Below are 25,030 nucleotides of genomic sequence, written 5' to 3'. Positions count from 1 at the left end.
CAGAGAAACTCAGGAGGATTTTCAACAAACACAACATCCCTGTGTTTTTTAAACCCAAGAACACACTAAGACAGATGCTGGTCCACCCCAAAGACCGCACACCCAAACACAAGAAAAGCAATCTAGTGTATGCGGTCCAATGCAGTGAGGAATGCACAGACCTGTATATTGGGGAGACTAAACAACCACTACACAAACGCATGGCTCAACACAGAAGGGCCAACTCCTCAGGTCAAGACTCTGCAGTCTACTTACATCTGAAGGACAGAGGACACTCGTTTGAGGACCACCAGGTGCACATTTTAGACAGAGAAGATGGATGGTTTGAAAGAGGTGTCAAGGAAGCATCTACACCAGGGTGGAGAAGCCGTCATTGAACAGGGGAGGGGGTCTACGCCACCACTTATCCCCCACTTACAATGCTGTCCTTTCATCACTTCCCAGGAAACTCAACAAACGTAACCTATTGGCCTCAGGTGAAGATACCAACGATGGTCGTTCAGTCTTGGCCACAGGTAGTCTCAACGACTGTAACGACTGTCGTCACAGCAACAAGGAACACTAACGAACCAGCGGTATCGATGACCCGGGATAACGACCCAACTGAGGTTAAATAGAGTTTCCCTGCCAGTCAGTCAGAACTGAAGAAGTCCTTTGGATGAGGGACGAAACGTCTTCCAGTAGCTTCAACCAAGTCCAGTTGCCCTTGATTTTAACCTTCGTTGGATAACTGTGACCTGGATGACTGAGAATCTTCATAGACATCGAGCAAGAGAGGCATTATTTCCAGAGCTGTAAGTAGCTACTGCAATTATTGTGTCACAGCCTAACATGCAAAGAACATTTTCATCTACTTTAAACTCTGTGTGACCAGCAAAAGCTTTCCACCACAAACATTTCTACATCTGATTTATTGAAGCTGTCACGATCCTGTCCGGAGGTTGTTGGTGTTTGTTGTTGTTATTTTGACCATGTCTGCTTTGTGTTCAGTTCTTATTGTCTGTATGATCAGTTTTTAGTCTGTTCTGTGATCCAGTATGTTTATTCTGTTGAGATAGGAACAGAGAGAAAGAGAGAGACAGGGGAGGAGCACAGTGCATCATGGGAAGTCCCCCGGCAGTCTAGGCCTATAGCAGCATAACTAAGGGATGGTTCAGGACTCACCTGAGCCAGCCCTAACTATAAGCTTTATCAAAGAGGAAAGTCTTAAGCCTACTCTTAAATGTGGAGATGATGTCTGCCTCCTGAACACAAACTGGAACCTGGTTCCATAACTATACGTCTATAACAAGTCTAATTATCAAACTTAAAGAAGTTATTTAGCTTTGTGTTAACATTACATTACCCTGTAATATGTGGTTGGTCTTGACATTGGCTGTTATGACACCATTTTGATTGTGTCATGAATATTTTACTTAACCTCAAGTAAAGTGGAACACGTTGGACTAGTTATAAAAATGTCATTAAGTGTTATTACACTGTCAAAAGCTTTAATAATAGTGTCATGAATATCTTCCTTGACCTTAATTACAATACAACAATTTAGACTTGTCATAAAGATGTCATTAATACACTGACAAATGTTTATAAATACCCTAACCAAAGAAAATGAAATGTCAAGAGATACTCTTTTGTTGTATTTGCACAATACTTGCATTTGTTCTTCCTCAGAGTGTTCAACTTCTGGCATTGATTCAGCACATACATTTTGTACTTTGGGATAAAAAAAGGATTACTTGTTCTTCCTTAAACAGAGGGCTCAACTTCCGGTTCAGCACATTGTACTTCTGAAATATTGGTTAAAAAAAACAAAATGAAGAATTACTTCTTTAACTTGAAAAAAGGTTATTTCAACAGTCCTAGGTGTACGTATACATTATTGGGAAGAGTTTTCCACTTTTTATTTTTTTTGCTGTGATCATTTCAGCCATCTCCTTCGTTATAGCCTTCCTACAGCGCTCTGCAAACTGGGAGATCTTCTCGTTATTTTCGTTTCCTGGGAGCAGGTCCTTGAAGGTGTCCGGAAATGTGATCGCTAGCTCAGCAATTACAGCTATCTTGCAATCATGTTGTCAACATTAATCTTGGTGAAGGCCTTTTTCATGCTTGAGAACTTGGTGAATCTCTTCAGGGCATTCTCATAGCGGCTGATCACTCCATCCACCGTGGTCACTTGAAAAAAAAAGAACAAAAACATAACCCGCCTGGGAGGAGGATGCACAGTGAACCAGCACAGTAAGCATAGTTCTTTCTTATCTCCTTCAGAGGATATAAATATACTTATTATATTATTATATATTGTATAGCTAACATAAGCCGATGAGAGTGAGGTTGCTATTACACAGGGCTGTAGACATCTAAATCACTGAATACTAAAATATAACAATAAATATTGAAGATGGACATGACGTAGCATCTCTTAGGCCCTCTCTGAATATTATTAACTAAGTACTAAGCTGTTTCTTAAGCTGATGATACATGGGGCAACTTTTTGAGCAATGTTGCTGGGCAATGTTGCTGGTGGCAAGTTCAACTATGTTTTGAATGGAAAGGGGCAGGGTGGGGTGGGTGACTACAGTAGTAATCTTAACTCATTACCATTGACAACATTGCCCAGCACCACTGCTCTAAAAGAAGCTCCCTGTATCATCAGCTTTAGACAGTTAAGTAATGGGCAACTTTAGGGTAAATGTGAATCAGTGTGTTTCTTGGACTTCTTCTTCTTCCTTTTCTTCTTCTCCTCTTCCTCTGAGGATGATGAGGAGCTGAAGTCTGCGGAGGAAGAGGAGGCAGTAGGAGACGTTGAAGATGAAGGAGGAACTCGAGCAGTCTTTCTAGAGCCTGGGGGCGGATGGAGGAGAGAGATCTATTAGTAAAGGTTTAAGAGAAGATGCTAACACTGTAGTGTTATGTAAGTCCTTTGTCACTTTTGAAAGCAGAGCAGAGCACCAGTGGAAACCCATACCATTAGAAATAATGGGTTTCCAAGTGCAGAGGTGGAGTTACCACATTCTGAAACTGAATCTGAATCTGAATCTGAAAGCCACTTAAAAGGATTGACATCTAAAATCTGAAGTATTATTAAAATTACACGTGCATCATCTTGGTTTGAGGCGGACTCTGTCTCTGCACCCTTAAATCAATTGTTTCCTATGGCTTCACAAAAATGGCTTTTTGTTGCACTGAGTAAAGCGCCTCTCAGTGACCATGAGTATCTCACTCTGCGCTTGAAAACCCAGACTATTTTGCTCTCTACTCCATGACTTCCCCGAACATCTAGTACTGCAAGAATAACGTTAATTGTATTGCCATTGTACCTGATTTGCCACTAGATGCAGGCACCACAGTGGCTTCCTTAATTTGGGTTAGAAGGAAGTCTTCTTCGTTTTTCAACTCCCTGTTGGCCTCCTGCAGATGTTTAATACGGTCCTCAAGGTGTTCTATCTTCTTCTTTGTTTGTTGTTTCAGTTTGGCCAACTCCACTGCCCATTGGTGACCCTGCACATACGTTTTTGGTAAACAAATGTGATTGTAATCAGCCTTTATTTAACTACTTTCTGCATACTGTGCAGGCAGACAAATGTGCGGTAACAGGATAACAGGCTGTTATAAAGTGCAATATAATTATCAGAATTATATTTATGTCTTATCTGGACTAAACAAGTTTTTTTTAATTACTAAAGCTGACCAAAACTATTCTGATCAAATATTTTTTAGGCAGAAGAAGTCCATATAGCCTACCAATGTTGCTATTCAGAAGGCATCATTTACAGTTTTAGGCACATGAGGTCATTAGAAATTGTATTTTTTTCACTGAAGTTAATGGGCATTCAAAGAATTATTTTCAGCCAGATACAATAGCTTGTGGATGTGTGCAAGAGGCTTATTAATAAATAAACAGATTGAACACCAGTTTCACAGATTTAACAGCCACAGACAAACTTTTAGCTGCTTAAAATGTAACTTATTTATTTACTGGGCTGGTGGCAGTTGTTAATTTCAAGCCTTTCTGGAGAAAATAGTAACACAAAAAATTACTTACATAATTTCCTCGGGGAATATTTCATCTGCTTCTTTGTCTTTGGTCGAACAGGGACTTCTTCTACATCTTGTGGCTGGTGCTCGTTCGCCTCCTCCACAACCTGTAGCAGGTCTTCTTCAACATCCTTTATCCCCCCACCGTGTGTCCTTTTGCTAAAACGAGCCTCCATCTGGCTAAAGTTGGCAAAGCACATCAGCCAAGTTGCTTAAAACACACAACGGGTAACTTTGACTAACCTAGTAGTAATGTTACTAATTTGCTAGATTAAAATTGGCTTTAAAATGCGTTCAAGATCATTGGCAAACGTTATGGAGTTTGTTAACTTTAGCTAATTTAAACTTAGAGCAAGCATTAACGTTAATTGCTGAAAGCTAACTTTACCTAGAACAAAAAATATTCCCCAATGTTATGTTCCCAAAGATCTAAATTAAATATTAAGCTTACCTCAAATATGGAGGGTAACTTAACTTCTGTTTCCTTTCACACAGGAGGACTGGTCTGCTTGTTGTATCTTATGTTAGGTGCGCAAGATGACGATGTTATTTGAATGTCACGTTAATGTACACACATGGAGTCGCTATTCTGTCTGGTAACTTAAAGCGTGACGAGGAAGAAGTCAAGCGATGTAATAATCCTAATATGTCCTAATATGAAAAGCCGACCCAAAAGTGTGCCGTAAGACCACATACTGTAAAAATAATGACACGATTATTACAAAGACTCCTTAAAAATATTAGGCTTCCTCATACAAAGAAAAACAAAAGATGAATAGTGAAATGGATGCAGAAATGGGGTATTCTGAAGAGGAGGATGAACAGTGCAAAATGCCATCGAAGCAGCTGCAGCTGGTAAAATGCGATCGCAAGGTGGTAACGCTAAATAGATAACTGTCAACTTAGCTATATTATCTTTTGTTATTTAAGAAAAGTAGTAGCGTGGAAACGCACATATACACACTTTATCCCTAAACTTGCACATACATTATATTTATCAGATTCCATTGTAAGGCATTATCACAAGTGAACTTGCTGATTTTTTTTACATTTGAAGGTGTGCATTTCTGCCGTTAAGCGCCTGAGTAAGAGAGGAATGAGAATTGGTGGTCGTCATCGCTTTGTTGTTATCAATGAGAGCAAATTTACCCACAAACGAAAGGTAGATCTACTATAACCTTCCTTTACATTCATGAATTTTACTAAAATGTTGCTATTGAGAACAACTGAAGGAGCATTCTCAGTGATAGGCCAAACAGGTTGTTCAAGCAGGGAAGAAAATCCTATCTTGGCATTTTATTTTGATCCCAGTCTGTTTTTTAATAAGATTGCTTCTGACATCGCACAAGTTTTGACTTTCAAGTAAACATTGAGCCAACTACATAGGAAATACAGAGAACCTGTGATGTCATCAAGCATAAGTTGGGAGCTGCTCCATAGACGACAAATGGGAGACTGATTTTGTTTTCTGTTTTATACCCAAATCAGTTTTGTTCTCTTAACCAAGACATTTTTTTCTTGGTTAATGTCAAGTTATCATAACCAAGACATCTCTGTTGTTCCACTTTACTTGAGATAAGGGGAAATATTAATGACACTGTTGTTAAAGCATTTGACAGTGTAATAACCCTTAATGACATCTTTGTAACTAGTCCAACGTGTTTCACTTTACTTGAGGTCAAGTAAAATATTCATGTCATAAAGACATTTTAATCAATGTCAACTTTGCATTAAAAGTGTCATAATTTACCAAATGACACTTAATGACAACAGTCATAAACATTCATAAAGACTCCTTCATGTTCATGGCAGGTGTTATGTCATGTGTATGACAGTGTCATGTCAGTCTTAATGTCCACCCCTTCAAATAAAGTGTTACCCTTTGATGTTTCTGTTCAGTCTGTGTCCGGTCATTGCAGTGTGTTGTAGTGTGTACAGCCTGCCTTGATCTGTCCCTTCATGTCATCCTGTTTCCCTGCTTTCTGGATTATTTACATTTACATTATATACAATTATTATATACAACTGAGTAACTTGCCCAACACTGGCTAAATACAGGACTTGTCATAGACACTTTCCTGTTTAAAATAAAGGTTAAATAAAAATAAAAAAAGACACAAGCCCACCTCTCTACACGTCAATTTCCAGTGGAAACCACTGAGACACTGAGACAGAGGAGAGGACACACTGGAGACAATACTGTCATACATGATGTCATAGATGATGTCACTAATGGGCTTACTTAAGCAGGTGAGAGCCAGGATGGAGGAAGAGGAATCTGATGTTACACACTCCCTCAGAGCAGATCCAGACTGAACACAGTCAGACCTGATCGACCACACAGGTCTGTCTGAGGACTTCTTTCTCCATCTTTCAGAAACAGCAGAGTCACAGCCCAGATCTCTACAGACAACAGCTGTTTCCTTCAGGCTCCAGTCGAGGTATCTCACTGGTCTCCAGTCTCCCTGATATTTCAGCTCCAGTGTTCCTGAACAGGGACTGGCTCCTCCCACCAACCTGACAGGCTCTGAACAGAAACCAGAGAGTCATCAGTAAAACAATAAAGTGATTTTCATCAGAACAGAAATGAACCAAATCAAAGCTGCAGCTCATCTTCTACCTGAGCAGGTGAGTCCAACAGCTTTTCCAGGTGAGCAGGTGTTTCTAGCTGAGCCTGAGCTTCTACAGTCCAGGAGAGCAGACTCATGGCCTCCACACTGGAACTCTTTGGTCCACATCGGAGCCTCCACTTCTCCATAGAGCGCCCCCTGGAGGACTGAAGGAGCCCCACAGCCGAGCTCCCTACAGACCACCTCTGCATCCTGCTGGTCAAAGTCAGCTTCACACACTGAGGACCACCTCTGGTTAGACTGGTTAGACTGGTTAGACTTCACCTCCAGTCTGCCTGAGCACAGACTAGTCCCGTCCAGCAGCCTGACAGAGTCTGGAGAGATAATAGAAGATGAAATAGAGATAAAGACAGCAGACACAAAAGAAAAACATGTCATGAAACAACAATTCAGTGATTCAAGGTGGACTCAGCACAACTCCAACATCAGTTCATCATTAACAACAGAACACATCTTTCTACCAGCACAGACTGCAGCAAGTTCACCAGCACATTTCCATTTAATACTCTGTCACATGGGGCTGTGTGATATGATGATTAACATCATCTGATGATAGAAAAACATCTCTGGTTTAAAATGATGTTCTATCATTTCATCAGAATCAGAAATACTTTATTGATCCCCGAGGGGAAATTCTTCAGTCCCAGTTCCTCACATTGCACATCAAAGTATAAAGGAAGAGAAATAATAAGAGAAAGTTGGTCAATAGCAGATAAAGGAATAAACAATTTAAAATAAATATTAGAATATAAATCAGAGTGTGGAAAATGTAAAGTGTTTCAGGCTGTATGAGAGAAGTTTACTGATAAATAATAATAAATAAGGCAAGTTTATTTGTATAGCACATTCAACAACAAGGTAATTCAAAGTGCTTTACATAAAACATAAAAGCAACAGGGAAATATAAAAAAGTTTAAAAGCAACATAAAATATAATAAAAGTTACAGTGTTACAATCAGGGTTAAAATAGTTAAATGGAAAATAAAAACAGGCTGAGGGGTCGAACTTATGATTGAGTTACAATTATTGTGAAGAGAATAAACAGAGAAGTACACTTAATCTACTCTCTCTAGCTAGTCTGTACTCAGGTCCATAGCAATCTTTGGGTCCACTAAAACTCCAAAACCCTCGGACACTACAGAGAAACCAGAACATCTCTGTCCGCAGGCCACTTTGATCCAGTTATACTCTGGACCCACCTTCGCGTTTACAGGTGGACAGAGGTTCCTGCAAATCACTCGGGCGCGAGATTTAAGACCACTTCCTTCAGTCTATTCAACCTCACTCTCATTATCTTTTCACTAAATTACCTACTCATTTCTCGCTGTGTAAATATTTAATTAAAAGCAATGGTAAAAAGAAAAGTCTTAATTTAAAAGAACTGACAGTTTCAGCAGACCTGCAGTTATCTGGGAGTTTGTTCCAGATATACGGAGCATAATAACTGAACGCTGCTTCTCCTTGTTTAGTTTTGGCTCTGGGGACAGAAAGCAGACCTGATCCCAGACGACCTGAGAGGTCTGGATGGTTCGTAACGAAGCAGAAGATCAGAAATGTATTTTAGCCCTAAACCATTTAGTGCTTTATAAACTAAAAGCAGGATTTTGAAGTCAATTCTTTGACATACAGGAAGCCAATGTAAAGACCTCAGAACTGGAGTGATGTGATCCACCTTTTTGGTCTTGGTGAGGACTCGAGCAGCAGCGTTCTGAATCAGCTGCAGCTGCAGCTGTCAGATGGATTTCTTAGGGAGCCTGTAAGGACACCAGTACAGTAGTCGATTCGACTGAAGCTAAATGCATGGATAAGATTTTCCAGGTCCTGCTGAGACATAAGTCCTTTAATCCTTGATATATTCTTCAGGTGATAGTAGGCTGACTTTGTAATTGTCTTAATGTGGCTCCTCAGATTCAGGTCTGAGTCCATGATTCTTGTTTAATTGATTTAATTAAAATTCTGGCACATCCAATCGTTGACCTGCTCAATACAGTTACTCAGCACCCGTATGGGACCATAGTCCCCTGGTGAAATGGTTATGTAAATCTGTGTGTTTTTCATAATTTGAGCCAGTGGAAGCATGTAAATGTTAAACAAAAGAGGCCCCAGAATGGAGCCTTGGGGAACTCCACATGTAATGTGGTTAGCTAAAGACACAAAGTAGTCCCTGTCCTTTAAGTAGGATTCAAACCAGTTTATTACAGTGCCAGAAAGTCCAACCCAGTTTTTAAGTCTGTCTAGTAATATGTTGTGGTCGACAGAATCGAATGCAGCACTGACATCCAATAATACTCGGACTGAAATTCTACTACTGTCAGTGTTTAAATGGATGTCATTGACGACCTTAACAAGAACCGTCTCAGTGTTGTGGTGTGGTCGAAAACCTGACTGGAAGACATCAAAACAGTTATTTAGTGCCAAGAAAACACTAAGCTGTTGAAAAACAGCCTTTTCAATGATTTTACTTAAAAATGGGAGATTTGATATGGGCCTATAATTGCTCATTAGTGAACTGTCTAGATTGCTCTTTTTTAAGAGTGGCTTAATGACTGCAGTTTTCAGGGCCTGTGGGAAAAACCCTGAGAGGAGAGACATGTTGACAATTTGTAGTAGATCTGAGGCCATGCATTTAGAAACATATTTGAAAAAACCTGTTGGCAGAATATCAAGGCAGCATGAGGAGGATTTCAGATGTTGTATTATGTCCTCCAGGTTTTTATGGTTAATACAATGAAATTGTCTCATGCTATATGAATTGTTTTTAAGTGGACACAGGGACGGGACATATCCTGTTACTGATATAGAGGCACTGATTGCTTGTCTTTTGTCTGTGAAGAAGGAGGCAGATTCATTGCAGGCCTTGCATTTCTCAGTTCTAAATTATAAATGCGAAGTCTCTCTTTGTAGACATCATAATGAACCTGGAGATTTGTTTTCCGCCACCTGCGTTCAGCTTTTCGACACGCTCTTTTTTGAGTTCTAACCAGCGTGGCATTTCTCCATGGAGATCTTCTCTTACCAGAGACCACCTTCACCTCGGCTGGAGCAATGGCATCAATAACATTTGTAATTTTAGAACTGAAATTATCTACAAGCTCACTGACTGAGACCTGTGAGAGAGCGGGTGTGGAGGAGAAAACCTCAATAAATTTTTCACTAGTGTTTTCAGTGATTACCTCTGTTTGTGTGCACGCAGACAGCACTCTCAAAGAAAACACAGGAATGATCAGAGAGAGCAACATCAGTCACCACAACCTTGGAGATGACCAAAGTGTGCCCCTTATTGTGCGTGGGCCTCGTCACATGTTGAGTCAGTCCATAATTATCAAGAACACAACACAGTTCTTTAGTCCCTCTGTCCTGGGGGTTGTCAACATGGATGTTAAAATCACCAACAATAACCACACAGTCAAAGTCAATACAGATTATAGACAGCAGTTCACCAAAGTCATCAAAAAAGTTTGCACAGTATTTAGGGGGCCTGTAGATATTTAGAAAAATAGCTCGAGAAGAGGAATTCAGCTGAAGAGCCACATATTCAAAAGAAGCAAAATTCCCATAAGACATCTTTTTGCATTGGTGGGAGTCATTAAACAAAATGGCGGCTCCACCTCCTCTCTTATGCACTCTAGCTTCACTCATGAAACTGAAGTTGGGAGGGGTAGACTCGATAAGGACAGCTGCACTGTTATCTTGGTCCAACCAAGTTTCAGTTAAAAACATGAAATTAAGATTGTGAGTGATTATAAAATCATTGATTAAAAATGTTTTTCCTGCCAAAGACCTAACATTTAACATAGCTAATTTTAGTGTGTTAAAAACATTATCTGGCCCACTTTTTTCGACAGGCTGCGGCTGACGAGGAATTACTACTAAATTTGCAGGATATGTTGAGTGCTTCCTGTTTTTCAACACATTCAGCATGCTTTTTCTGTTACCTGTCAAGACAGGGATGGAGAAGACTACCAGCACATTGGGCCCCGGCTCTTCCTGGGAAGAGTCATGAGTGCTATTTTCCTTGTAGCCAACTCTGATCATTGGCAGTTCCATTTTGAGAAACGTGAATTTAGCGAAGCCAGCGGCCATAGTTAAGTGCATCCCTGGGGCCAGAGCGGGCGACATTGAGTCTTATTTGAAACTGCTGGCTAAGGATAAACGTAAATACAGTAAGATTGTTATTCACGTCGGCGGTAATGACTCCCGGTTACACCAATCGGAGGTCACTAAGATTAATGTTGAGTCGGTGTGTACATATGCAAAAACAATGTCGGACACCGTAGTTTTCTCTGGACCCCTGCCAAATCTGACCAGTGATGACATGTATAGCCGCATGTCGTCATTCCGCCGCTGGTTGTCGAGGTGGTGTCCAGCAAACGATGTGGGCTTTGTAGATCATTGGCAGACTTTCTGGGGAAGACCTGGTCTGATCCGGAGAGACGGCATCCATCCCACTTGGGAAGGAGCAGCTCTCATTTCTAGAAATCTGGCCAAGTTTATTAGTGGACCAAATCCATGACAACCCAGAGTTGAGACCAGGAGGCAGAGTCGCAGTCTAACACACTTCTCTGCTCCTCCATTTCAGAAGTTACTTAGTGAAAATCCTATAGTGACGGTGTCTGCCCCCCGACCATCGAAATTATTTAAAATGGTAAACAGAAGAGGAGCTGTGCATAAAAACCTCATAAAAATTAAAACCACAAGAGCAATAGTGCAAATGAATAGGAGAGTTAAATGTGGACTCTTAAACATCAGATCTCTCTCTTCTAAAGGTGTACTAGTAAATGAACTAATATCAGATTATGATATTGATTTATTTGGTCTTACTGAAACCTGGCTGGGTGATGGAGAATATGTTAGCCTAAATGAATCCACCCCTCCCAGTCATATTAATACTCACATTCCTCGAGGCACAGGCCGAGGAGGTGGAGTTGCAGCTATCTTCGACTCTAGCCTACTAATCAGCTCTAAACCTAAACTAAACTATAACTCATTTGAAAGTCTTGTTCTTAGTCTTTCGCACCCAAGTTGGAAATCACTGCAACCAATTCTCATCGTTATAGTGTACCGAGCACCTGGTCCGTACTCTGAATTCTTATCTGAATTTGCAGAGTTTTTGTCAACTTTAGTCCTTAAAACAGACAAAGTTATTATTGTAGGGGATTTTAATATTCATATGGACGTTGAGAATGACAGCTTTAGTACTGCGTTTATCTCTTTGTTAGATTCCATTGGCTTCTCTCAGAGTGTTCATGAATCGACTCACTGTTTTAACCACACCCTCGACCTTGTTTTGGTGTATGGTATTGAAATTGAACATTTAGTGGTGTTCCCACAGAATCCCTCTTTGTCCGACCACTGTTTGATAACTTTTGAGTTTGTATTGCTGAACTACTCGCCATTGGGCAAAAATTTCTATACAAGATGTCTGTCTGATAGTGCTGTAGCTAAATTTAAGGATGCGATTCCATCAGCTCTAAATACATTATCTAGTCACAAAGTAACAGAGGACTCCTATGCTAGTTTCAGTCCCTCCCAAATCGATCATCTTGTTGATAGTGCTGCAGGCTCGCTGCGAATGACACTCGACTCTGTAGCCCCTCTAAAAAAACAATACTAAAACAAAGTAGGTTAGCTCCATGGTATAATACTGAAACTCGCAAATTAAAGCAAATATTGCGGAAACTTGAGAGGAATTGGCGTTCCACCAAAGTGGAAAATTCTCGTTTAATTTGGCAAGATAGTCTTAAAACTTATAGGAAGGCCCTCCGTAATGCCAGAGCAGCGTACTACTCGTCATTAATAGAGGAAAATAGGAACAACCCCAGGTTTCTTTTCAGCCCTGTAGCCAGGCTGACAGAGAGTCACAGCTCTATTGAGCCAAGTATTCCCATAGCTCTCAGTAGTTACGACTTCATGAGCTTCTTTAATGATAAAATTCTAGCTATCAGAGACAAAATTCACCAAGACCTGCCCTCAACTGGCACCAACTTATCTCTTAACTCAGGAACCTTAGAAACAGCTGTAGAACCAGATACTTGTTTAGACTGTTTTGCTTCCCTCAATCTTTACCAGCTTCAATAATTTCTTCATCTAAACCATCAACCTGCCTCTTAGACCCCATCCCAACTAGGCTGCTTAAAAAAGTTTTACCCTTAGTCAGCTCTTCTATACTAGATATGATCAATTTATCTTTATCAACAGGCTATGTACCACAGTACTTTAAAGTAGCTGTAATTAAACCTCTTCTGAAAAAGCCCAAACTTGATCCGGATGTTTTAGCCAACTATAGACCTATATCTAACCTTCCATTTCTCTCTAAGATCCTTGAGAAAGCAGTTGCTAAACTGCTGTGTGACTTTCTACAGAGCAATAGTTTATTTGAGGATTTTCAGTCAGGATTTAGAGCTCATCATAGCACAGAGACAGCACTGGTGAAATTACTAATGACCTCCTCATTGCATCAGACAAAGGACTTGTCTTGGTACTGTTTTTTTTTAGATCTAAGTGCTGCATTTGATACCATTGACCATCAGATCCTATTGCAGAGACTGGAACATTTCATTGGCATTAAAGGAACCGCTCTAAGCTGGTTTAAGTCCTATTTATCAGATTGATTTCAGTTTGTACATGTTAACGATGCACGCCAAAGTTAGTCATGGAGTTCCTCAAGGATCTGTCCTTGGACCAATCCTCTTCACTTTATATATGCTTCCTTTAGGCAATATTATCAGGAAACATTCCATAAGCTTTCATTGTTATGCAGATGACACTCAGTTATATCTATCGATCAAGCCAGATGAAAATCATCAGTTAGCTAAACTTCAAATGTGCCTTCAGGATGTTAAAACCTGGATGACCTGTAATTTTCTCATGTTAAACTCAGATAAAACTGAAGTTATTGCTCTGGGGCCTAAGCACCTCCGTGACGCATTATCTAAAGATATAGTTTCCCTGGATGGCATTGCCCTGGCCTCCAGCACCACTGTGAGGAATCTTGGAGTTATCTTTGATCAGGACATGTCGTTTAAGTCTCACATTAAGCAAATTTCAAGGACCGCCTTTTTTCACCTACGTAATATTGCGAAAATCAGGAACATCCTTTGTATAAATGATGCAGAAAAAACTAGTCCATGCATTTGTTACTTCTAGGCTGGATTACTGCAATTCCTTATTATCAGGCTGCTTGAAAAAGTCCATTAAGACTCTTCAGCTGATCCAGAATGCTGCAGCACGTGTTCTGACAGGAACCAGGAAAAGAGATCATATTTCTCCTGTCTTAGCTTCTTTGCATTGGCTTCCAGTAAAATCCAGAATAGAGTTTAAAATCATTCTTCTTACCTACAAAGCTCTTAATGGTCAGGCACCATCCACTACCCCACCAGAGCACTGCGCTCCCAGAATGCAGGGTTACTTGTGGTTCCTAGAGTCTGCAAAAGTAGACTAGGAGCCAGAGCGTTCAGCTATCAAGCTCCTCTCCTGTGGAACCAGGTTCCAGTTTGGGTTCAGGAGGCAGACACCATCTCCACATTTAAGAGTAGGCTTAAGACTTTCCTCTTTGATAAAGCTTATAGTTAGGGCTGGCTCAGGTAGTCCTGAACCATCCCTTAGTTATGCTGCTATAGGCCTAGACTGCCGGGGGATTTCCCATGATGCACTGAGCTCCTCTCTCCTCTACTTTCTCTCCCTCTGTATGCAACCTCATCCCATTATTGCATGTTACTAACACAACTTCTCCCCTTTCTGGTAGTCTTGTGCTTTCTTGTCCCTCTCCTCTCTCCTCCTATCACTTCCTGCAGGTGTTTCTGGCTCTGGAGCTGTGGAGTCTGGATCTGTGGTTGCGGGTCACCTGCTGCCCCCGTGTTCCTGCTCGACACCCTCTGCTGCAACGACTATTGTTGCTAGTCCTATTGTTATTATTGTTATTATAATCATTAACATTACGATGGTTACCATTAACACTATTATAAATATCTGTACCATTTTTCATTTAGTCTATAGCAACATCACCTTCACTGTCTGTACCTCTGTGTGTATATTGTGTAGACTGTCTCTCTCTCTCTCCTTCCATCCCTCTCTTTTTCTCTCTGTTCCTCTCTTGCCCTCTCCCTCTCTCTCTCTCTCGCTCTCTCTCTCTCTCCTTCACCCCCAACCGGTCGAGGCATATGGCCGCCCCCCGTAAGCCATGGTTCTGTTCTTAAAAGGAAGTTTTTCCTTGCCTCTGTCGCCTAGTGCTTGCTCTTGGTGGGAATTGTTGAGTACGGTCTAGACCTGCTCTTTTATATAAAGCGCTGTGAGATAACTGTTGTTGTGATTTGGTGCTATATAAATAAAACTGAATTGAATTTAGATTACTTAGAGGTGGAGCTGAAAAATTTTACTCCTGACTTGTTAAGGCGATGTCCATCTGCCTTAAAAAGATGTCTGCGGTCCCACAGAAAGTAAAAGTTTTCGATGAAATGCACTGAATGGACAGTACACGCCGTTGAGAGCCACGTGTTCAAAGCCATCAATCTGCTGAATCTCTCAGCTCGTCTTCAGATTGGCGGTATTGGGCCACTGATAAACACCTCAGCATTCAAAGAGCTGACTTTGTTCAGCAGATTATTAAAGTCCTCTTTCAACACTTCAGACTGTTGCTTCACAACATCATTGGTCCCGATGTGCAGAATGATGTTTTTCACAGAAGGATGTTCAGCCATGATGCAGGATTATTTCTGCCAAGTCAGACACCATATCCTTCAGAGTATTTTGGTGTTCTTACTGCACATGCTTCTTACATCGTTTACAGCAGAGTCACCCACAATCAGAGTTTGAGGCCCAGTCGTTAGCTTTCCCTGCAACCTTTTACTTGTTGTGTGTGTTATGTTATCCAGGTCATCAGACGGAGATTCAGGGTCCTGCAATAGTGGTGAAAATCTGTTCTGCTGTTGCACACTTGGTTGTTGGGGAGGTTTGTTGCTAACTCTCCCTTTCGCAGCTGTCCACAGCTGTGTCCTACCAAGAACAGGGGTTGAAGAGGCGCTCTGCCTTGATGATAATGCAGGCCAGCCAGTCGCATCACAAATCTCAGGGCGCTGGGTTCTGCCTGTTACTCATCCTCCCATTTCCCAAGGAAATGATTTACTCTTAGGCTTTGCACCAAGAGCGTTCCAGGGAGGACTCCCACTTTCAGATTTATTACCTGGTACACAGGCCTCCTGTTTCTTGGTAGTCTTGCTGGTGCTAATTAGCCATGTGTTAGCATGCTCTTGTCCAACGTTTTGGGTCCACGGTAAAGTGGTTTCATTCCCACATAGTCCATTCACTTCCACATTGACTTCCAACCTGTGGAACTTGGTTTCCAGCACTGCAATTTTCTGTAGAAGTTTGTAGAAGTTGTCAGTGGAGAAGGGGGGCATCTTATTGCTAATTAGCATTAGCTATAGCTCCAGTCACTGCAGTACAGGCAAGTGCTATTGACAGTAGTAGTAGTATACTTTATTGTCCTCGAAAGGAAATTTGTTTTGGACTGCATGGTTGCTGCATGTACATAGAAATATACAATATACAAGTATAAAAAGTATAAAAAGTATAAAAAGAGGAAAGACAATTAATTTACAAATTTAAAATGAATAAGATAGACTGTTATTCAACATACGTGTAGACACAGGAACAAAATAATTTTTATACCGGTTTAGTTTGCACAGTGGAACTCTATATCTTCTGCCGGAGGGGAGCAATTCATACTGAGAGTGCAGAAAGTGAGTTTGGTCCCCCACAATTTTCTGCACCTGATTTAAAGTGCTATTCTCAAATAACTGTTGGAGATTCAAAGATTCCTCATTTCCAACTGTTTTAAGTGCTGTTAACACCAGATGTGACAATTTGGATTTTAGCTGGATAGATAGGTTCCCAAACCATACTGTAACACCATACTTAACAATACTTTCTAAAACAGCCTTGTAGAACAGCATCATAATTTTCTTATTCACCCCATAAAAACGTAATCTACGTAAAAAATATAGTCTCTGGTGCAGCCGTGTGCAAACCCATTCCGTGTGAGTTTTCCAAGTAAGTGAGCTGTCTATATAAACACCCAGATACTTGTAAGTCTGCGTTTGGGTGATGTTTTGGTCATGTATGACCACTTGATGATGGTCCCCAATACCTTTTGGATCGAATATGATCTCCGCTGTTTTCTTTATATTTATTATTAGATCATTTTTATCACACCACTCAACAAACTGACTTATTTCTGGCAGGTATCCATCTCTAATATTATCGTCTTCATCAAGAAGACTTAAGATGGCTGTGTCATCTGAATATTTAAAAATATAGTTTTTTGAATGCTTACTTGAACATTCATTTGTAAATAAAGTAAAAAGAATTGGAGAACTGACACAGCCTTGTGGGACACCTGTGCTAGTCTTTCTTTGTTGTGAAAGACAGTTGTTTACTTTAACGCACTGAATTCTGTCAGTTAAAAAAGATGAGTACCACTTTATGATAGCTTGGTTTACACTCAACTGCTCCATCTTTGAGATTAACAAGGGTGTTTGAATGGTGTTAAAGGCCGAACTAAAATCGATAAAAAGTAAACGAGCATAGGCTTTGTGATTCTCTAAATGCTTCAGAATTAGGTGCATAATGCTAATAATAGCATCCTCAGTTCCCCTCCCCTGCCTATAGGCAAACTGTAAAGGATCTAGGTTGTTAGCAACCTCTGCTTTTAACATTGACACAATACACTTTTCAAAACATTTCATAATCACAGACGTTAACGCGATCGGTCTAAAATCATTGTTTACTACGGGCCTGGCTATCTTCGGGGCCGGTATGATTACAGCCCTTTTCCAGAGGCTAGGAACAGTACCAGTGTCCAGAGATTGTTGAAATATAGGAAGCCATACTGGAGTCAGTTCATCAGCAAAATTTTTTAAGATGTAGGCTGAAATTCCATCCGGGCCTGCCGATTTGTTAGGACAAATGTGTTTAAAGTAATGGTTGATCTGATTAGCATCAATCAGCAACCTTTCTCTAAGAACACCAGAAGTCTCTATATCGCTAAGGCTGTTTGCAGGAGTTTGGCTGCACTTCTCAAATCTTAGATAAAAATTATTTAGATCATTGGCTTTCTGTAGATCATCTGAAGTAGATACATATTTCTGTGAAGGCTGCATATTTGTTATGGATTTCATAGAGTCCCAAAGCTGTTTAGGGTTAGACATATTTAGCTTGTTCTCCAAAAGTTCTTTTTGTTTATTCCTGGCCTCCCTCAATAGACCATTCAATTCCTTCTGTACTAATCTTACTGCAAGGCGATCTTGGTTATGAAAGGCTAGTTTCTTTTTATTAATACAGCTTTTAATTTTCTTAGTTATGTAGGGCTTATTGTTTGCATAAATGATCACCTCCTTTTTTGGTACTACATTATCCGTACAAAATTTAATATAAAATAGGCCGCACTCGCGTAGCACTAAGATTATAAAAGTTTTTAAAGTATGGCAAGAGCCTACTTTATCTGACAGTCCCAGTGATTTAAAAGTATCCAAGAACTGCTGATTTCTAGCAGGAAAAAAAGAGTGTCTGCAATTTAAGAAAGCCTTCAACAAGGCTATTTGCTACAGACAACAGCAAATAAAAAAAATTAATACAGGTAGTGTTGAACGTTACTGACAAACAGAGTAGCTGGAGACATTGTCCAGTATAACATGTAGCTTGGACAGCATCCTCCTCTCTGACACCACCGACAGAGTCCAGCTCTACCAGTCCACTTCATTTCCTTGTGTCGCAAATTCCAAACTTTATGGTCATACTTTAACGAGGGGACGACGCTTTGCGTTCTAGCACACGTGGCGGATGCAAGGAAGAAACTGAAATTGAGAATGAGAGAGATGTTTCCTCAGAGCTGGGTAACACTGAACAGGAGGACTCAGACCATGCGAGCAGAAACCAGGAGCTCATACTGTTCTAGAAGCTCAGTCTGATACTGTTTAGCTCCTGAAGGGACTGAACCCGGGAATGAGCTGGCTGACACGCTGCTGTGATGCTAACTGCTGTTAGAACACACATGTGAGTTAGTGCATTGCTCCTCCTCTTCTTCAGGAAACACAGACCGAGTGTTTCATCTCAGTCCTCTGAACAACAGACACGTGTCAGTACCTGCTAGTAGAAACAAAGGGCAGCAGTCACCAACAGCAGAGTCAGCTGCAGGACGACCACTATGATGAGAGGAATTTTGGATCTGATCAAACACATGGACAGTCATCACATTACATCAGATGATGTCACTGACGGGCTTACCTGAGCAGGTGAGATTCAGGAAGGAGGAAGAGGAATCTGATGTTACACACTCCCTCAGAGCAGATCCAGACTGAACACAGTGAGACCTGATCCTCAACACAGGTCTGAATGAGGACTCCTTTCTCTCTCCTACAGAAACAGCAGAGCCACAGTCCAGCTCTCTACAGGCAACATCTGCTGTCTTCAGGTTCCAGTCAGAGTCATAGTAACTCACTGGTCTCCAGTCTCCCTGATGTTTCACCTCCAGTGTTCCTGAACAGCGACTGGCTCCTCCCACCAACCTGACAGGCTCTGAACAGAAACCAGAGAGTCATCAGTAAAACAATAAAGTGAGTTTTATCAGAAGAGAAATGAACCAAATCAAAGCTGCAGCTCCTCTTCTACCTGAGCAGGTGAGTCCAACAGCTTTTCCAGGTGAGCAGGTGTTTCTAGCTGAGCCTGAGCTTCTACAGTCCAGGAGAGCAGACTCATGGCCTCCACACTGGAACTCTTTGGTCCACATCGGAGCCTCCACTTCTCCATAGAGCGCCCCCTGGAGGACTGAAGGAGCCCCACAGCCGAGCTCCCTACAGACCACCTCTGCATCCTGCTGGTCAAAGTCAGCTTCACACACTGAGGACCACCTCTGGTTAGACTGGTTAGACTGGTTATACTGGTTAGACTTCACCTCCAGTCTGCCTGAGCACAGACTAGTCCCGTCCAGCAGCCTGACAGAGTCTGGAGAGATAATAGAAGATGAAATAGAGATAAAGACAGCAGACACAAAAGAAAAACATGTCATGAAACAACAATTCAGTGATTCAAGGTGGACTCAGCACAACTCCAACATCAGTTCATCATTAACAACAGAACACATCTTTCTACCAGCACAGACTGCAGCAAGTTCACCAGCACATTTCCATTTAATACTCTGTCACATGGGCTGTGCGATATGATGATTAACATCATCTGATGATAGAAAAACATCTCTGGTTTAAAATGATGTTCTATCATTTCATCAGAATCAGAAATACTTTATTGATCCCCGAGGGGAAATTCTTCAGTCCCAGTTCCTCACATTGCACATCAAAGTATAAAGGAAGAGAAATAATAAGAGAAAGTTGGTCAATAGCAGATAAAGGAATAAACAATTTAAAATAAGTATTAGAATATAAATCATAGTGTGGAAAATGTAAAGTGTTTCAGGCTGTATGAGAGAAGTTTACTGATAAATAATAATAAATAACAATAATTAATACAGATAGTGTTGAACGTATTAAAATCCTTAACCTTGGACAGAGAGTAGAGAATACTGCACATCAGTTTCTGAAATATTTCACTACAAGCTCTGTTACTGACTAACAGAGCGTGGGACTCTCTGAGGGAGGAGTCAAGAGTTTGAAGGACTTCCTGTGGCGCTCTGTGGTGCACGTTGAGTCTTGCACTGAAAGTGCTCCTGTGTTTGACCATCACTACATGAGGTGGCTGGAGACATTGTCCAGTATAACATGTAGCTTGGACAGCATCCTCCTCTCTGACACCACCGACAGAGTCCAGCTCCACCAGTCCACTTCATTTCCTTGTGTCGCAAATTCCAAACTTTATGGTCATATTTTAACGAGGGGACGACGCTTTGCGTTCTAGCACACGTGCCAGATGCAGGAAAGACATTGAAATTGATAATGAGAGAGATGTTTCCTCAGAGCTGGGTAACACTGAACAGGAGGACTCAGACCATGCGAGCAGAAACCAGGAGCTCATACTGTTCTAGAAGCTCAGTTTGATACTGTTTAGCTCCTGAAGGGACTGAACCCGGGAATGAGCTGGCTGACACGCTGCTGTGATGCTAACTGCTGTTAGAACACACATGTGAGTTAGTGAATCGCTCCTCCTCTTCTTCAGGAAACACAGACCGAGTGTTTCATCTCAGTCCTCTGAACAACAAACACGTGTCAGTATCTGGTAGTAGAAACAAAGGGCAGCAGTCACCAACAGCAGAGTCAGCTGCAGGACGACCACTATGATGAGAGGAATTTTGGATCTGATCAAACACATGGGCTGTGTTTGAACGGGCTAAACTGCTGTCTCAGAAGATGTCTAACAGGACAGCGAGGCATCGAGTGCTGTTCGAAACGGCTCGAACGATCTCTTCCTTTCTCCTGAGATGCCTTCAAGCTGCCCCAGTAACGGCCAGTTTTGAAGGCAGCATTGATGCTGACTTGATACTGGCTATTACCCATAAAGCAGCACGGCTGCGGCCGCCGGAGCTATCAAAAACTGGTCAAGATGGCGGACAAACAAGCCGAAGTTGTACACAATTATATGTTTTTAAAAGTTTTTAGAAGTTTTCTCACTTCGATTTTTGAAAATCTAGCGAGAACTAAACACATATTAGCCATCATATTAGCCCGTGACTGTAACCAACCAAGTTTGTTCAGTATGATTTCTGAGGCGTCTGTTAGCCGTTTGGCTTTTCAATAGCTAGTGTGGTGTCCGAACGATAATGCTGCGATGATGTGTTGAGAAGAAATCCGCTTGACACTGTTCTTGATTATAAAAGTTTATTACATCAAAGAATTCAGCATCAATTACAAGCTCTGCAGCAGCTTGGAGAGTGACCCAGCCCGATGGCCACTCTGTCTCTCTGTACATCGAACACAGCTTATATAAGACATGTTTAGGTCTCTGCTAAATACCATATAAGGGCACAGTGCTGTAGAATAAGTGTAACCATCTGTTAGACACCACTTCCCCTAACACTGGGTCCACTGTGTCTCTCTCCAGCTCTGAGTCAGGGGTCAAGTTCTATAGGAGGGTTCACTCTTGGTTCACCCATCAATCATTACTTCCTCATAAGGGTTCACTGTTCCTCTCACCAGCTGCAGAGCATTATATTAAACTGTAATGTCAAAAGCATATGTTATACACCACACTAGTTAGCTTATGCTAAGGCTAGCGTCTCTTCTGACAGCCAGAAGAGACGCAACACGGCGTGCTGACGTCACACATTGCCGTAAGTGCTGCCATAGAAGGCTGTTTGAAACTAATGTAAACAGAGCTGCCTTCACTTGAAAGTGATGCCTTCTGAGGCAGCTGTCTACTACGGTATCGAGGCAGCGAGGCCTTCCGTTTCGAACACAGCCGTAGACAGTCATCACATCACATCAGATGATGTCACTGACGGGCTTACCTGAGCAGGTGAGATCCAAGATGGAGGAAGAGGAAGTTGATTCTACACACTCCCTCAGAACAGATCCAGACTGAACACAGTCAGACCTGATCTGCCACGCAGATCTGAATGATAGCTCCTCTCTCTGTCCCACAGAAACAGCAGAGCCACAGCCCAGCTCTCTACAGACAACAGCTGCTGCCTTCAGGGTCCAGTCAGAGTTTTTCATTGGTCTCCACTCTCTCTGATGTTTCAGCTCCAGTGTTCCTGCACAGCGACTGGCTCCTCCCACCAACCTGACAGGCTCTGAACAGAAACCAGAGAGTCATCAGTAAAACAATAAAGTGAGTTTCATCAGAACAGAAATGAACCAAATCAAAGCTGCAGCTCCTCTTCTACCTGAGCAGGTGAGTCCAACAGCTTTTCCAGGTGAGCAGGTGTTTCTAGCTGAGCCTGAGCTTCTACAGTCCAGGAGAGCAGACTCATGGCCTCCACACTGGAACTCTTTGGTCCACATCGGAGCCTCCACTTCTCCATAGAGCGCCCCCTGGAGGACTGAAGGAGCCCCACAGCCGAGCTCCCTACAGACCACCTCTGCATCCTGCTGGTCAAAGTCAGCTTCACACACTGAGGACCACCTCTGGTTAGACTGGTTAGACTGGTTAGACTTCACCTCCAGTCTGCCTGAGCACAGACTAGTCCCGTCCAGCAGCCTGACAGAGTCTGGAGAGATAATAGAAGATGAAATAGAGATAAAGACAGCAGACACAAAAGAAAAACATGTCATGAAACAACAATTCAGTGATTCAAGGTGGACTCAGCACAACTCCAACATCAGTTCATCATTAACAACAGAACACATCTTTCTACCAGCACAGACTGCAGCAAGTTCACCAGCACATTTCCATTTAATACTCTGTCACATGGGCTGTGCGATATGATGATTAACATCATCTGATGACAGAAAAACATCTCTGGTTTAAAATGATGTTCTATCATTTCATCAGAATCAGAAATACTTTATTGATCCCTGAGGGGAAATTCTTCAGTCCCAGTTCCTCACATTGCACATCAAAGTATAAAGGAAGAGAAATAATAAGAGAAAGTTGGTCAATAGCAGATAAAGGAATAAACAATTTAAAATAAATATTAGAATATAAATCAGAGTCAAAGAGTTTGATGGCCACAGGCAGGAAGGACTTCCTTAGTTTTTGGGTTGGTATTTTTATTAAAATATTCTGTACCTTGCAAATAGCACTAAGGCCTATCTGCTTACACTTGTACTGTGCATGTCAGCGTTTACTTTGCAACGACTCCCAGTCTGTTTTCCGCCGCCACAGTCCCGTGATACATTCAGTAACAGTTCCAGCTCAGTATAGGTGCATGCAAAAAAAAAAAGTTTGTTTTTTTGTTTTAATTATGTGTGTATCATCGTAAAAAATTTCGCATTTCGGCTCTGTTGTCAGGCGCAGTTACGTTTAAAGAAAGGCTAACGCTAGAAGTAAGCACGCTCACAGTGAGGTAACATTAACTTTGCACTTTTGTGAAATGCTGTCACTGTCAGTTAACTCACGTTAGTTAACGTTATATTGTGGAGACAGGCAACCTCTGTGTTTGTTTATAAGCTGTTCTTGAAATAGTGTTGATGATACAAGTTTAATGTTATTAGCTGTAAACCTAATGATTCCCCTCAGCCCTTCTGTTGCAGAGACTAGTTGCCTCTGTGAGAATGAAACCTTTTAACTGGTGAAGAATGCTCAGTTTTCTTTAACTGATGATCAACTATTTTATCATTTGTTCATTTAGGAAGATGTTTGTGGTAATGTTACATTGACATGAGTTGTATTATTACACAAAATAGTGTGTGTTATTTAGCATCTCAGATATTAATGGGATGGACAAAATAACAGAAGCACCTCTCCATGTGATAACCTTACAAATTACCAGCAGCACAACTGCAGTTTCCAAAACGATCATAACGTTACAGTCGAATCAACAACTCCCCGAAACAGTTTCATCCAAAACTGAACATTATCATTGTTATGGAGGATTTATGATGGGAATGTTGTATTACTGCATTACTTTTTAGCTAGATGTAACTATTTAACTGGTAACTGACTCTTATAGACTAAATACATTTTTCACAACATTAAACTATTCCAGTATCACATGTTTGTGAGAAGTGTTTACATGGCCATTATTGTGTAAACTAATAAAAAGTTGGTGTTCATATATTGTGTGCCCATTAAGTACTATAGAGTGCTGCTGAAGGGATTTCATCTTGTCCATAATTACCTGACTTGCTAAAGCACCTCTTGTATCGCTGAGTAAGTGAAATGATAAAATATAGTATTTTAAAAAATCAGCAATTGATGACGTTCTTGTTGACTGGACTTACGGGAATTCTTTGTGTTTTATCTGCTCCTGCAGGATTAAGTATTGAGTGACACTACAGCTATCCAAGGTATGTTTTCAATTTGCACATCTCTGCATCAGAGTTAGTATATTTCGTTTGAATTATTTAAGATTATGTAGACTTGATAAATTTTATACTTCATAGATTTGAAAGACTTCAGTTAAGGTATTTAAAGGAACATACATTTATGTCTTTGTGTTTGAACGTCTGCAGGTGTTTTCTGAGTTCCATCGTCATGATGACTAATGTTGAAGCTATGGAGCCAATTCAACTGTGAGTTTGACACCACAGCTGATTGTCCTGTCCAGGTGGAGGGCCACACATACGGGCAAGACAGCAGAGGCACTGCGGGGATCCTAGGATTTACGACCTCCAGGTGAGTGTAAGATTAATTTACCCACAGCCACAATGTAGATCACATAATGTGTGGTCATTACAGATTAGGACATCTCTGCAATACAGTTCTGAATTTGTGATGACTATGATGACATCTACTCTCAGTGGTCATTGCACATTTGCACA

At 41.2% G+C, this 25,030-nt stretch overlaps 1 protein-coding gene across 1 annotated transcript in view; it reads right to left on the bottom strand.

The window, feature by feature from the left end:
* The window catches only part of LOC119892346 (scavenger receptor cysteine-rich type 1 protein M130-like), an 87,191-nt gene extending 62,446 nt beyond the window's left edge, over nucleotides 1-24,745 (bottom strand). The window contains exons 1-6 of the mRNA XM_038704541.1: nucleotides 24,692-24,745; nucleotides 22,288-22,396; nucleotides 19,329-19,664; nucleotides 18,945-19,235; nucleotides 6,656-6,979; nucleotides 6,278-6,562 (exon numbers count right to left, since the gene is read on the bottom strand). Coding sequence (XP_038560469.1) covers nucleotides 6,278-6,562; nucleotides 6,656-6,979; nucleotides 18,945-19,235; nucleotides 19,329-19,664; nucleotides 22,288-22,396; nucleotides 24,692-24,745 — 1,399 coding nt within the window. The remainder of the gene's footprint in view (nucleotides 1-6,277; nucleotides 6,563-6,655; nucleotides 6,980-18,944; nucleotides 19,236-19,328; nucleotides 19,665-22,287; nucleotides 22,397-24,691) is intronic.
* Between the last annotated feature and the right edge of the window lie 285 nt (nucleotides 24,746-25,030).

Source organism: Micropterus salmoides, unplaced genomic scaffold (genome assembly GCF_014851395.1).
Source record: "Micropterus salmoides isolate LMB-PRFRI ecotype aquatic unplaced genomic scaffold, ASM1485139v1 Ms_hic_scaffold_7, whole genome shotgun sequence".
Lineage (NCBI taxonomy): Eukaryota > Metazoa > Chordata > Actinopteri > Centrarchiformes > Centrarchidae > Micropterus > Micropterus salmoides.
This window is presented reverse-complemented; position numbering and strand designations above follow the sequence as displayed.